At 41.9% G+C, this 12,512-nt stretch overlaps 2 protein-coding genes across 12 annotated transcripts in view; both read left to right on the forward strand.

The window, feature by feature from the left end:
• Positions 1-8,359, forward strand: part of mbnl2 (muscleblind-like splicing regulator 2) — a 53,477-nt gene extending 45,118 nt beyond the window's left edge. For 8 of the 11 annotated variants that reach the window (XM_035677642.1, XM_035677638.1, XM_035677641.1 and 5 more), the window contains one exon: positions 4,441-8,359. In XM_035677642.1, the coding sequence (XP_035533535.1) occupies positions 4,441-4,565 (125 nt within the window). In that variant the 3' untranslated portion in view covers positions 4,566-8,359. Of the gene's footprint in view, positions 1-23; positions 77-4,440 lie in introns of all 11 variants that reach the window. The other 3 variants (XM_035677645.1, XM_035677647.1, XM_035677648.1) reach the window with 1 other exon arrangement.
• A 2,327-nt stretch (positions 8,360-10,686) lies between these two features.
• LOC118340130 (ras-related protein Rap-2a-like) overlaps positions 10,687-12,512 on the forward strand; it is a 13,976-nt gene continuing 12,150 nt past the window's right edge. The window contains exon 1 of the mRNA XM_035677996.1: positions 10,687-11,431. Within this exon, the coding sequence (XP_035533889.1) occupies positions 11,118-11,431 (314 nt within the window). The 5' untranslated portion in view covers positions 10,687-11,117. The remainder of the gene's footprint in view (positions 11,432-12,512) is intronic.

The raw sequence follows: 12,512 nt of genomic DNA on the forward strand, positions 1-12,512 counted from the left end.
TACGCCTGCTACTGTCTCTGCAGCAACAACTCCTGCCACAAGTGTCCCCTACGCAGCAACAGCACCAGCCAATCAGGTTTGCTCCTTTTAAAGCTTTCTTTCATCAGTCCCTGGAGCTCTGAATAAGTACTGCCTTCTAATAATGTGCTGCTATAACCTGCAGCTGAGCCTTAGCCCACACCCAGCCCCTGTCCATCCATCCATCCGCCTGCACCGGGGCCAAACTCACGCTGGCACCAAAGCCCGTGAGTGGGTATTTTCCAGAGAATTTGAAGCCGAGGGGGCTACCTCAGCAAGTGCACCGTATTGTATTTCTTGTAAAAAAAAACAAAAACGCCGTGCACAGCCCCATTAGGCACTCCCAACAAGCACTTCTTCAGAGCTCCCACATTTGCAAAGTAGTAGTTGTGTTGTGTTGCACTTCTTCCTGGTTTTGTTTTGCATGTTCTGTTTTAAGTTTTATTTTCCACTTTTCTCGTTATTGTCAAATAAGCCTCTCCATCTGCAATAGGGGCCATCATTTGTACTGCTTGTGTGCTATGCAAACACACACATTCAAGCAAATACATACAGACAGTTTCTGCAGCACTCACAGCTGCGATGTTGTTTTTTTTCCCCCTTTTCTCCTGTTTCTACTCGTCCCCAGTTTCACCTTTTTACCTTTCCCTGGTCGCCGGATGAAAAGGGAGGATATATCATGTGAGGAAACAGTTACGTGCCGCGCTTGTCAGGGTGAGACAGACACAGGAAAAATGATCACAGAAGCTGTCTAAAAATGGCTTCTGATCGGCGGCTCTCCTGTTGCTGCGTGTCAGCAGGAGCCAGGGAAGCAGGGCCAGGTTTGAATACCAGAGTGACGCATGTGTGCCCCATTTTAAACCTGGAAATTTCAGCACAATGCTGGCACTCTAACCTCACGCAGCTGGCAATCATTTACTGGTAGTTCAGTATAGAGGTGCCTTGAGGACACACAGATGAGAAGTGTTCTACAGGTACAAAGGTATTATGGAAATCCAGTCTCCTTGCATGTGTGTTGAGTTCTTATATAATTGAAGCCTCTAACAATATTTTTTAAAAAAGTTGCTATATCCCATCTGGAGTGAATAAAATGAGAGTGGAAGCTCACGAGGTAAAACATAAAAATCACAGGTTCATTTTAAAATAAAATAAAAAAGAAATGTAATTTCTCTGATATTCCCCTTCCATCATTAACCAAAGATCTGGCCCCCGGTACCTTGTGCTTTATTGCCCCTCATAGGCCAGCAGTGTGTGCACTTCCTGTGAGTCACCGTCTCTTTCCTGTAATTGGCATGCAGCAGCAGTAGCAGCAGGAAGCAGAGCTGCTCTTTAAAGATGCATGTGGGACAAGGAGCCGGAGAAACACTGACGTCAGCCCTCGCTGTCTGTCTCCTTCTGTCCCCCCTCTCTGTTTCTCTCCCACCCGCCCCAACACCCTCCCCGCTCTGCATAAAGATCCTTCCAGCTAGGACACAGTTAACACTCACTGTATCATCACCAGCTGTACTGCATACAGTACACGCCTCGTTTACTACAGTCATCCCCACCGTATGGTTTTTTCAGAATAAACACCCAGATTCTTTTCCCTTTCTTTTTTTTTTTTCTTTAAGAGCACACGCTGCAGACGTCATTGTCTCAGCTGATAAACAACCTCTCAGTCCCAAACTGTGAGCAGCAAATCCTGAGTTTGTCCCAATGCTAGCTGGTTAGCTTCAGCCATTAGCATCCCCCTAATTGTTACGTGCCTTCTTACACGTATACCCTGGCCCGAGACAGTTTAGCCAGAACGCAGTGAGGAGAATTAAATGATAATGAATCTCGTGCTTAAAGATACAAACACAGCAAGACACATGTGTTGATGAGCTCAGACGTAAATAAAATGAGATAAATAGTGAGTGTAAACACGCACTGAGGGACAAGGTGTTGCAGACGTGTCGAGAGGTTCAGAGTCTGGTCAACTCATGACCCTCCGAGCTGTCACTGTGACATGACACGCAGTAACCAATCACATCATTCCATGTTCCAGCTCATCTAAACCATGTGTTAACAGTGCTGGGCTCTCTGGTAACGTCACTGCTCTCGCTGGAGACTGTGAAGTAGGAGCGCCCTCCACTGTCTGAACATGGCATTACACCACATACTTTACTGAACTGATGGGACGATAAGTTGTTAGAATGAAATAGAATTAGAGATTGTTATATTGAGAAGCTCTTCAGCTAGAGGACCAGGGTTCAAGCCCCTCATCTCCTGTAGTATTCTTACACATTTGTATTAATCTATGACAACAGACTAGGTCACTATAGATCTAGGTCGCCAACTTGACGAATAATAATCTGATATTAATCTTTAAAACAGCTCAGACCTCCACCATGATTCTGTAACACACATTTAATTACCCAACCACTGTGTCTTCTTCCTGCCTCGTTCTGGCCTGAAACATGCTGCTAGTATTACTGCGCCAAATCTAAAACAAACAGAACCTGCAAACAGTTCTCTGTGTTTGTTTTTTACCCCCCCTGTGGTACCAGATGGGCGGGGTGTACCATCCTATCTGGCTGATCCCACCCATCTGGCACCCAGGAACATTTTCCTATTTCCATACTGCTCCATCGGGCGGGCTTTCCTCTCAGCCCGTGCACATCACACGCTCTTCCACATGCAGTGACCTTCTGTGATGTGTGATGTGACCAGTGGCTTCTGTCCTTTGCTGGCTGTCTATTGTCTATTAACAAGCACCATGCAGCTTTGTTCTGTGTCGGCTTGCTGCCAGTGGTAACCACATGATGGCAGCCAGCAGCTCTTCTACCTGTCCCCCCCCTCCCCCAATAGACAATCTCTCTCTCTCTCTCTCTCTTCGTCTTTTTCTCTCGCTCTTTGTCATGTGCTGGATTAGTCTTTATCTCCTCAAGAGAGAATACACACAGAGGTAACCAGGCCTGGGTCAAATGCTATGTGCAAATAATTAGGAGCTCTTATCTGCACAAAACACCAAGACAGGTGGCGTGAACACAACACAACAACGGACAGAAAAGTCCTGTTCATGGACAAATATATCTGTCATTGTCTCAACAGTCTGGGAGACCGTTGTTGTCGGTACACAGCTGATGCCTAAATATCTCAGAATGCTTCAACAAAGTACAATTGTGTTGTCCAACAACGCCTTAAAGCAAAAGTGTTTGTTTCGAATGGCCTCACTCAGAGGTGGTGGAAAAAGTCTGCCTTCTTTTGCCTCATTTCCCCTGCACAGTACCACTCGACTCACTTGGTACCGTCTTTTTTGGTTGTCCATCAGGTTGTAGTCAAAACACCGCAGACCGCTGTTTGTTCAGGGAGAATCGTCAAAGACAAGTAGCCGGCACCCGAAACAAGTTGTGTAGAGTCAAGTCGAGCCATACCGTGAAGTGGAAATAAGATTATAGCCTCCTGCCGGCTGCATCCCACTGCCAACCTGATCTCTCTCCAAGAACTCTCTTTTGCATGTCTTCAGAGTCTCGACGCAATGTACAAAAGAGGATAACTTTCAGACAGTCTCCAACCGAAGGCACTCGGCTGTAAACACAACTAGTGACTGAAATAGTAACGTAAAGAATGTAACCAATTTGGAGATTTTCCAACCTGTTATTTAGTCTGGTTGAATTGGGCTCTGGTTTGTTTTTCATTCTTGGTACGAACACAGCAATCGTACTCGGGTGAGGACCAAAACAACTGCACCAAGATCTTTTATAGGAAGTGTTCTCGGCCCGGGTTACAAAAGAATTCTGGAGTGGTTTGTTTGTGGTGGAAGATGATTGGACTACTACAGGCCATTCTCTACAACTTTGGGTGTGGACAAGTGGACAGTGGACATTACAGATGCATTTTTGTCCACTTTTATTTTTTCCAAATTAAACGGCACAACACAAGACATTTACCAGCTCATCTGCTGATTCGTACCAGAGCAGAACTTCAAATTCACTCCTCCACACCTGACCACTCGCTACATAAAGTGGGCGCGATTGTCGGATTGTCCATTTCAGGAAGTTACATTAAATCGGTGGACATATTGCGATGTCCTTATGGTGGTTTCAGGCGTTGTTAGATGATCTGACAAGCACTTTGTCTGAAGCACACTGAGGCCTTAAGTAGGCAGAAAAAAAGGCAAATACTGTTTGACCCAGATCTCTAGGAGACTCCAAACACAATAAAAACATTAGTTTTATCTACTCGTGTTGTTACCTATATTATTATATGTTTAAATGAATCAAAATCAGTTGAAACTTCACTGTCACACACTTGTGTACTGAGCCCTGGCAATGCAGATTCAGTACTTTACATTATTCATGTGAGTAAATAAAATTTCTCTCCTACAGGTAAACTAAACTTTCTCTCTCCTGTTCTCTCCCTCCCTTTCTTGTGTGTGCCTCTCTGTCGCTCTCCTTGCAGATCATCCTGAAGTAAGCGTCAGGAAGGGAATTGAGTGTCACGAAGCTGCACTAGGAAACCCAAAACAGCCCCTGTGTAAATACTACCTTACCTCTCCCATAGAGGTCCAGCAACCTGCATGCTAAGAGTGTAACACTTCAATTTAACCATAAGAACTGCAGTGCCGGTGTAACACACACACAAAAAAAAGATATATCCTGTATGTATTGCTAGAAAAAAAACTATTAACATGAAAAAGTCAAAAATATTCTTATGTATAGTACTACATACATAGCAGACACACTATAGAGGTCATTTTAACACCTGTTCTCCCAAAGTACCGTGGATCCCCTCTCTTTCATATTTATTCTAAAAACCGCTGCACAACGTTCATCCCTTTGGTTCGGAAAAAAAAGAGACGCTTGATCTGCACTACGTGAAAACTACAGTGCTTAACGTTGAAGTGGAAAACAGGAAGAGTCACAGAAAAAACCCGTGCACAACCACACCAACGCACTCGTCGCTTTCAAGAAGGTTTTCGTCTTCGTGTTTTTTTTTTCTTTTCTATACAAAAGTTGAATGTCCTCGGGGCCCATGCGAGGGTCCAGCCGTGACCCTCATCTGCCCCAGATGCTGTTAAGATGCCATGATGAAGCTTATCCTCCCTCCCCCGCCAACTTTTCATCCCCGGAAACATCTTGCCAAAGTCGCAGCTTGGAGGAAGTCGGCGGAATCCAGAAAGCAGAGCCACCTTTTTTTTTTTAACACCCCGATAAATTCTTTTCGTTTTTCTCTCTTGCCATTGCGAAAGCTCCTCAGAACGCACCCTTTATTTGTTTCGGTGCTGGGTTCAGTTCTTTGTTCGGGAGGAGCGGCAGGCGGGGGCAGGGAGAGAGATTGTGCACGGATTTTTGCATGTAGTCGGGACTGGGGGAGACAGTGCCCAGTGTTGACAGAAGATAGTCGTGGCCATTACCGAAAAGCCTAAAGGCTCGGGTCTGTGCCAAGGGCTTTACAAAGCTTGAGGGTTCATTCCAGACATACCAAGCCTTGTGTGTGTGTGTGCATGTGTGTTCGTACCTGGAGACTGATGGTCTGCCGGCAGACTGGGACTTGAAGCGAGGTCTAGCAGGTGATGACAACACCAGGCCTGGTAGGAGAGGTTTTTCAGGCGGTGGGTGAGGGACTTAAGTGCTAAGACTAAACAAAAAACAAAACAAAAAAAACAACAACAAAAAAACAACAAAAAACAGTGCATTTGACGATGCCCGTCAAGCAAAAGATGACTTGAACTTCGACTGGAGGGCTATCTGTGACCGTCGGTTGTCCTGTCCAACCCTACTATCACCGATAATCCTGTTCCATTTTAGAAAAAACTGTAGAAGTGCCTAAAAAATGCTCATCAACAACACACGCATCCAAGAGTGTATCACTAAAAAGTCACAGACACAAAAAAACACTGGCTATCAGAAGCTACACGGACCTTTTCGGGAAAGACATCACATTTTTTTGCGAACCGTTACTGGAAGCAGTTTTCTAGCGACCGTTCGTTAACATCACAAGTGACTTTATCGAAAAACAAAAAGAAGTTAAAGAAACGACAAATCAAAAATAGCTTTGTAGAATGTGTGGTGACTTTCATGGTGTACCATCGTTTCTTACCATGGTTTGAGTAGTTTACATGAGGAACGTGAGTGAGGAAAAAAAATGTATTGTAAACTGTGTAATGTATGTAAAGTGTCTCTTATTTTGAGAGTTTATATTCACGGTTCTAGAATTGTATTCAAAGTTATTTAAAATTTGTGTTGTGTCTATTATCAAGGTATGTTTGAACCACCCCCCCAAAAAAACCCACCCACCCTTCACACCATCTCCACCTCTACCCAGAACAATCATTTGTCCTTCAGCCAAGGTCATAAATTGTTATTTTATTATTTTAGACACTCTTTTTTTTGTGCATTTTATCCAGGTTTAACCCTAGATACTAAATCCTATTTTCCATTATTCCAAACGTTCTGATGTAAATTCATGGTGCTTGATTAACATTGACAATCCACAATCATACCTTGGAACGAGAGTGCTCCACTCTGGTTTTCACACTTTGGTTTCATTCACTCTGATTGTCTTCACATGCATTATGATTTGTATGTAATATTTGTGGAAGGTGGTAAAAGTTCTATTTTGTTGTAATTTATCTTATGTTACTCTTGGTCAAATTTTAGTCAAAAACAATGTTGTTAACTATTCTATTTTGAAATGAATGTAATTTATTGAGCTGTGCTACATTCTGCACGGTTGGTCATTTCAAGGTCTAACCTGTCAGGTCAGCGAATGAGAAGTCGCACACGTCTGAGGGGTGGGGCTTAAAAGTCAACCCACCAATAGAAAGCTACTGGATCTTTCTTGCCTTCTCATTGATTAAAAAGATCACGGTGTTGCAGTAATGAGCATAGTTATAGAGTTGCTTGTGTTGTTGGAAAAAAAAATGTTTATTGTATAGATGACATTTTACCAAAAAAAGAGAAGAAAATTTCAAAAAAGATGTACTTTTCACTCTAGTATAATAGTATTTCATAACAATATTAAGTTGTTGCTGTGGCAACCAAATGTTGCAATTACTAAAGTTCGGTATTTTTGTAAATGACATTGTTAAGTTGAGTTTTTGTTTCTTTTTGCTAGAACACTGTACACAAGGTAGATTGTAAAGAAGATATGAACATTTCTTATTCTTCACTGAGATTATGACAATGACCTAATATTTTCATTAGCAAATAACAGCCTCTATAGTGCTGTGACTGTAACACTTAAATAGATTTAAAGTCATCAATGTTACATAGATTATATATAAATATATATATATAAGAACTAAATAATCTATAAATTAATAAGTTCAGATGTACAACTCTTCCCCCGACAAAGGACCTTTAGGTTCCACACCGAGACATTTTATTCGAGGCGTATGTATCACTAGAGTTAAGGATTGCACTTTTCATATTGTTCAAAGATGTGATCTGTTTTTCATTTCCTTTAAGGGTTTCGAGGTTTTCTGCCCCCTGCTACTCCAGTAAATCTGTTTATCAATCAAAAGCAGATATTACCAGTAAATAACTTTAATTCAACATGTTGCATGAGACACAATATTTTTCCTTTCTTACTAAACGATAACGTACTGAATGTTTCTAGTGAAAAGAAAAAAGTCTGTACACACAAAATGTCCTCATTTGGTGACCCACAATGCCCTTGTGTATGGAATCCTCTTGAGATGTAACGTCTTTTTTTGAAAATGTGTTCGCAATGATTGATGGTAAAAAATGTAAGCACTTTCTGAGCAGTTGGTCAACTGAGCAGACTCAGCTTATCCAAACACTTTGCCTTATCTTGAGTCCATCGTGCTTAAGGTTTTATGTTTTAAGGAGCTCTTAAAGAAATTTATTCGAGAGACCTGAACAGGGTCTCTCTTCTCAAATCCCTTCTCAGTTTCATTTCAAATATGTATCTTTATATCTAAAACCATTTTTTAAAGTTTTAATGTGAGCATCACAAGGCCAAAACGGGCGACTGCGACAGAGTGAACAGTCGTTGATCTTTACCTCTCGTCTCCAAAATCTGTAGTGAGATCTTTCTGTCCCATTGCCTTACAATGGAACTGTTCAGAGCTTGTAATTCACAGCTTTAGCCAGCAGAGTGCACTACACTGGAGACTGCAGGTTAGGACCGGTGACTGCCTGTGCCATCATGGTTGCAGTGCGCCCTACCAACAAAGTAAAGATAAATTGACAAGACCCTCATCGGATTTATAGTTTCAATGTAATCATTTTTCAGTGTATTCTTTTTGCATATATTTTGTGCTATTTTATGTTTCTATAGTCAAATGTTTCTTTGGTTCCAGCAAGATAGTGTAAAATCTATTGAAAGAAAGAAATAAAGAAAATCAAATGAATGGTTTTTGCCTGTGTCTCTTATTTGTGTCATGTAAAGGTCCCGTTTGTGTCCCAGACTCATTTCAGTGACCCCCAACGACACATTAGCTTTTTAACTTGTTGCAGGATTGTAACTGTAAGGCTAAACGTCCTTTGACTGAAATATCTCTGACCCCTAGTCTTTCTTCAGGGCCCCCTCAAAGACCCCTGTTGGTCTCTGAAGTCCACTTTGGGAACCACTACCATAGAAGTAAATAAACAGCAGATCACAGGTGAATTAAAACAACCAGCTCTACAAATACACAAAAATGATGCTGCTTTTATTAAAGTCGGTCTCTAGAATGACATTTATTGTCACAGATGATAAACATAATGATAAGGCCTCGGACTGGGAGAAGCTAACTCTTATTTGTTGTTTTGTATGTCATTTCCTGTTACTGCAGTGGAGTTTTTTTTGAAAAAATATCTATATGAGGGGTCATTAATACCACTGTTTTAATAGCTGTAGTACAGTTGCCATACTACCCAACCGTGATGTGTGAAAAAGTAGGGCCATGTCTCTGTTGACAGCAGGTCGAGAGCACCGGATAGAATGTTAGAAGCACCCTGCTGGTCGGCACATTCAGAAAATTCATTTGAGACCGGTCTCGAACAACTCCCGTCGTCTAATGGGCGCTTAACCGGTTCCCCGCAGGTTTCGTGACCGCTAAGTCTTTAAAAGTCATTTTAGCAAATGCCCTAGAAACAAAATAACATTCAAGGGACAAAGCCCTCTCGTGGCCATTAGAATTATGACTGAAATATTGAGACATTATGCCACAGAGTTTGCAGAGACAGGAGGTGGTGGATGCTGAAGATGATTTTTCCTTGTTTTTTTGCCTTGTCAGTGGTTCTCAAACTGTGAGAGTGGCTTTGTCCCACTGCAGGGGGCGTGGATGACGAGGGGAAACATATGGAGTGAAATTAAGTTGAATGAAAATGAATAATGTAGGGAAAATAAACAAGAGTTGCTGCCATTGTGCTGACCTTTATTTCACTAAAATGCAACTTATATCCTTTTTATTTGCTTCCCCTATCATTGTTAATGTTTGACAAAACTTGTGCGGTGGTGAGGCTTGATCCTTTTTTTAGTGCAGAGGGCTGCCTGGTGCCACCCCAGTTTGGTGTCAAATGTATCACAATAACTTAGATGAAGGTCCAGTGTGTAAAATTTTGTGGCATCTAGCAGTGAGGTTGCAGATTGCACAGACATTAGCTATAGCTAGGTAGAAAAGTACACACCAACAGTGTTTGTCTGCCTTCGTGTTAATATGATCATATTTACTCTATAATTACATAACAGAAAGCATTTCCTCTCAAGTCTTCTAAAAAACATATTTTCCCTTGAACAGGGAATTTTCAGTATAAAGTTTATTGTGTGGTTTTGTGTATGGGTGGAAATCCCCTCATACATATTATAGCTTTAGTCTTTTATTCACTGACTTTACCTAGCTTTTTCAACAGTAATATTATGTTTTTGAGCTCAAATATCTTCATTTGGGGGCCTATATGCGATAGTTTGTGATTAAATCAGCATATATTTCTGCCACCCCTACTCCATGCCACCCTCCTGCCACTGCATGAATATTTCTTTAGATCTGCCCCTGGGCACAGCCGATGAGAATCCCTCCAAACCTTAAGAAGAACTATTTTTGCAACAAATATTTGTGACAATTTTGGAAGGCAATGAGCAGTCAGTCAGAGTTGCTGAGAGAAAGTCTGTTTGTCGTCATAATTAATGCTAAATCCATGACATTAATAGTTTTGTGCATTCTTTAGAATGGCCTGGATAATTAATAGCCTATTTAATAGTTATTAACAATATTTTTTACACAAATGTCATAATTATTTAGCGGATAAAGCTGGTATAATGGCTATAATGGTTTTCATTATGCCAGATTTTAGGGGGTGCATTATTATTAGGCAATAAGCAATGTGGATTTATGAATACTTATATATTTGTGATTCTGATTGCAATTACATATTTTTATTTATTTTATTTTATTTTATTTTGTCTTGCAGTATAGTTTTCCATTCTGGTAGCACTCTCCATTTATTAGTTTGCTATCCTGTATTTGGTGACAGTGTTTCCAGAGCAAATAAAAAAAATATCCAAAATATAAACCAAAAATGATACACAATATTATTATTTATATTATATTATATTACATATTATATCCCTGTCAGAAACGTCCCTGCTTCTCTCCATCCACTGCCCCTCTGTGTGGCACTAATCACCCCCCATATATTCCAGGAAATAGCAACATCCAGTGGATGCACCGACTCCAGAGGCGTGGATTCCCAGCTCTGTAGTCTTTAAGGATAAATCTGCTCTTTGCCTTTAACTGTGCCCCACTGTGCAGAGAAATGTAGTGCTAGCCTTCTGTTTTGTCGGCGCATAAAAAGATGTGCCGTCTAGTTGCTTCTAATAATAGCCAATCTTATTTTTACCACACCGACGCCTTATTGCATTATGGATGCCTCTGGAATGGTGTCCCTGCAAGATAGCGTGGGAATATTCCAGTAGAGGCTGTGGCTGTGCATCTCAGGGCTAAATGCTCCAGCATCTTCTCACTTCACCCGCCTATAACTGCAAGAGCATCTCATTTACCGCAGGCTGCTCCTGTGTCATGGCTGTAGTGTGAGTCCGGGCGAGGCTGTGCGTTGGGGATGCGTTCCTTCCATCCGCTGCTGTAGACTTTATTCTCTGCATGCCGGATTTAACTCCACGGGAGCGCTATGCGGGAGTATAAGGTGGTGGTGCTCGGCAGCGGCGGGGTGGGGAAGTCCGCCCTGACGGTCCAGTTTGTCACCGGGACATTCATAGAGAAGTACGACCCGACCATTGAAGATTTCTACAGGAAGGAGATCGAGGTGGACTCCTCGCCGTCGGTGCTGGAGATCCTAGACACAGCCGGCACCGAGCAGTTCGCCTCAATGAGGGACCTTTACATCAGGAACGGCCAGGGCTTCATTCTGGTCTACAGTCTGGTCAACCAGCAAAGTTTTCAGGACATCAAGCCCATGAGAGACCAGATCATCAGGGTCAAACGGTGAGACATTGTCCACTTTATTATATAGACCAGCATTGTAGTCGAAATGATGCAATAGGCCAGAGGTTATTAATTATGCTTTAGGCCTCTTAAATACTCACATTAAAGGGGCAATATGGCCACTAAAAGTTGCTCGTGTTGGTTAGAGGGGAAGGTATAATTATCATTCATTCACTCATTTATCATTCTTTACATCCCCTAATTGATTTATAGTGGAATAAAACAAATAAACTGCTTGTCATCTTGCTGGAGTACCCCCTGGAACCTCCCAAGGGCCCCTAAAAGTCCACGAACCCCACTTCAAGAGCCACCCAAAAAAATTGTGTTTTTTTACAATTCGGCCCAGGAATCTAAAACTTGCATCCTCTCAGCTTCCTCCTCTTCCTCTCTGTCTTGAGGCGCTTCGTGAGAAGCTGCGACCAGCTCATATGTTCTTCATAAGAGCCCAGCTGCGGCTCACCTGTCATACATCAACCCGCTGAACTCTCACTGGGTTTGATATTCTCTGTCTCTCACACATGACTTACTCTGGATGGCTTTGATCATTCGAGTCCATTACTCAACAAATCCACTGAGCTCATCTCATGGCTGGGAGAGAGAGAGAGAGAGAGAGAGAGAGTGGAAGAAAAACTGGAATCTTTGCTTTTTGTAGTGGTATATTCGTGTTTTTGGCTTGGACCCTCCCTTTATTTGTTTAATGACAGACTACGGCTATGACTGCAGTCTGCTAGTTAAGAATGTATTTGGTTTTTAGTTAAAAGGGCTTGGATCGATTAAGTCTAATACTTTAGGTGCCGTGTCAAGACACTAGCAGGACAAATATGATGAAGTCACTCGACTGACAAAAGTCACTTAAGGATATTCAGGTTAGAAATTACAATTTAAAGACATTTATGTCAGTGATGTGTGCACAATTTCACAATGGGTGACTACCTATTGGGCCCCAAACTTTCAAGTGTAGAGTCTACATTCTCCTCCCTCTTATTTTAATTTTAAGAACATTTTAAAGCTCCCCTCCGCTCAAAAATCAGTTTCTCTTCTTGTTCCTACAGTGTGAGGTTTGAATGATGTATGTGCAGAG

The sequence above is a fragment of the Morone saxatilis genome, unplaced genomic scaffold, assembly GCF_004916995.1.
Source record: "Morone saxatilis isolate NCDOM2014 unplaced genomic scaffold, NCSU_SB_2.0 Contig6, whole genome shotgun sequence".
Taxonomy (NCBI): domain Eukaryota; kingdom Metazoa; phylum Chordata; class Actinopteri; family Moronidae; genus Morone; species Morone saxatilis.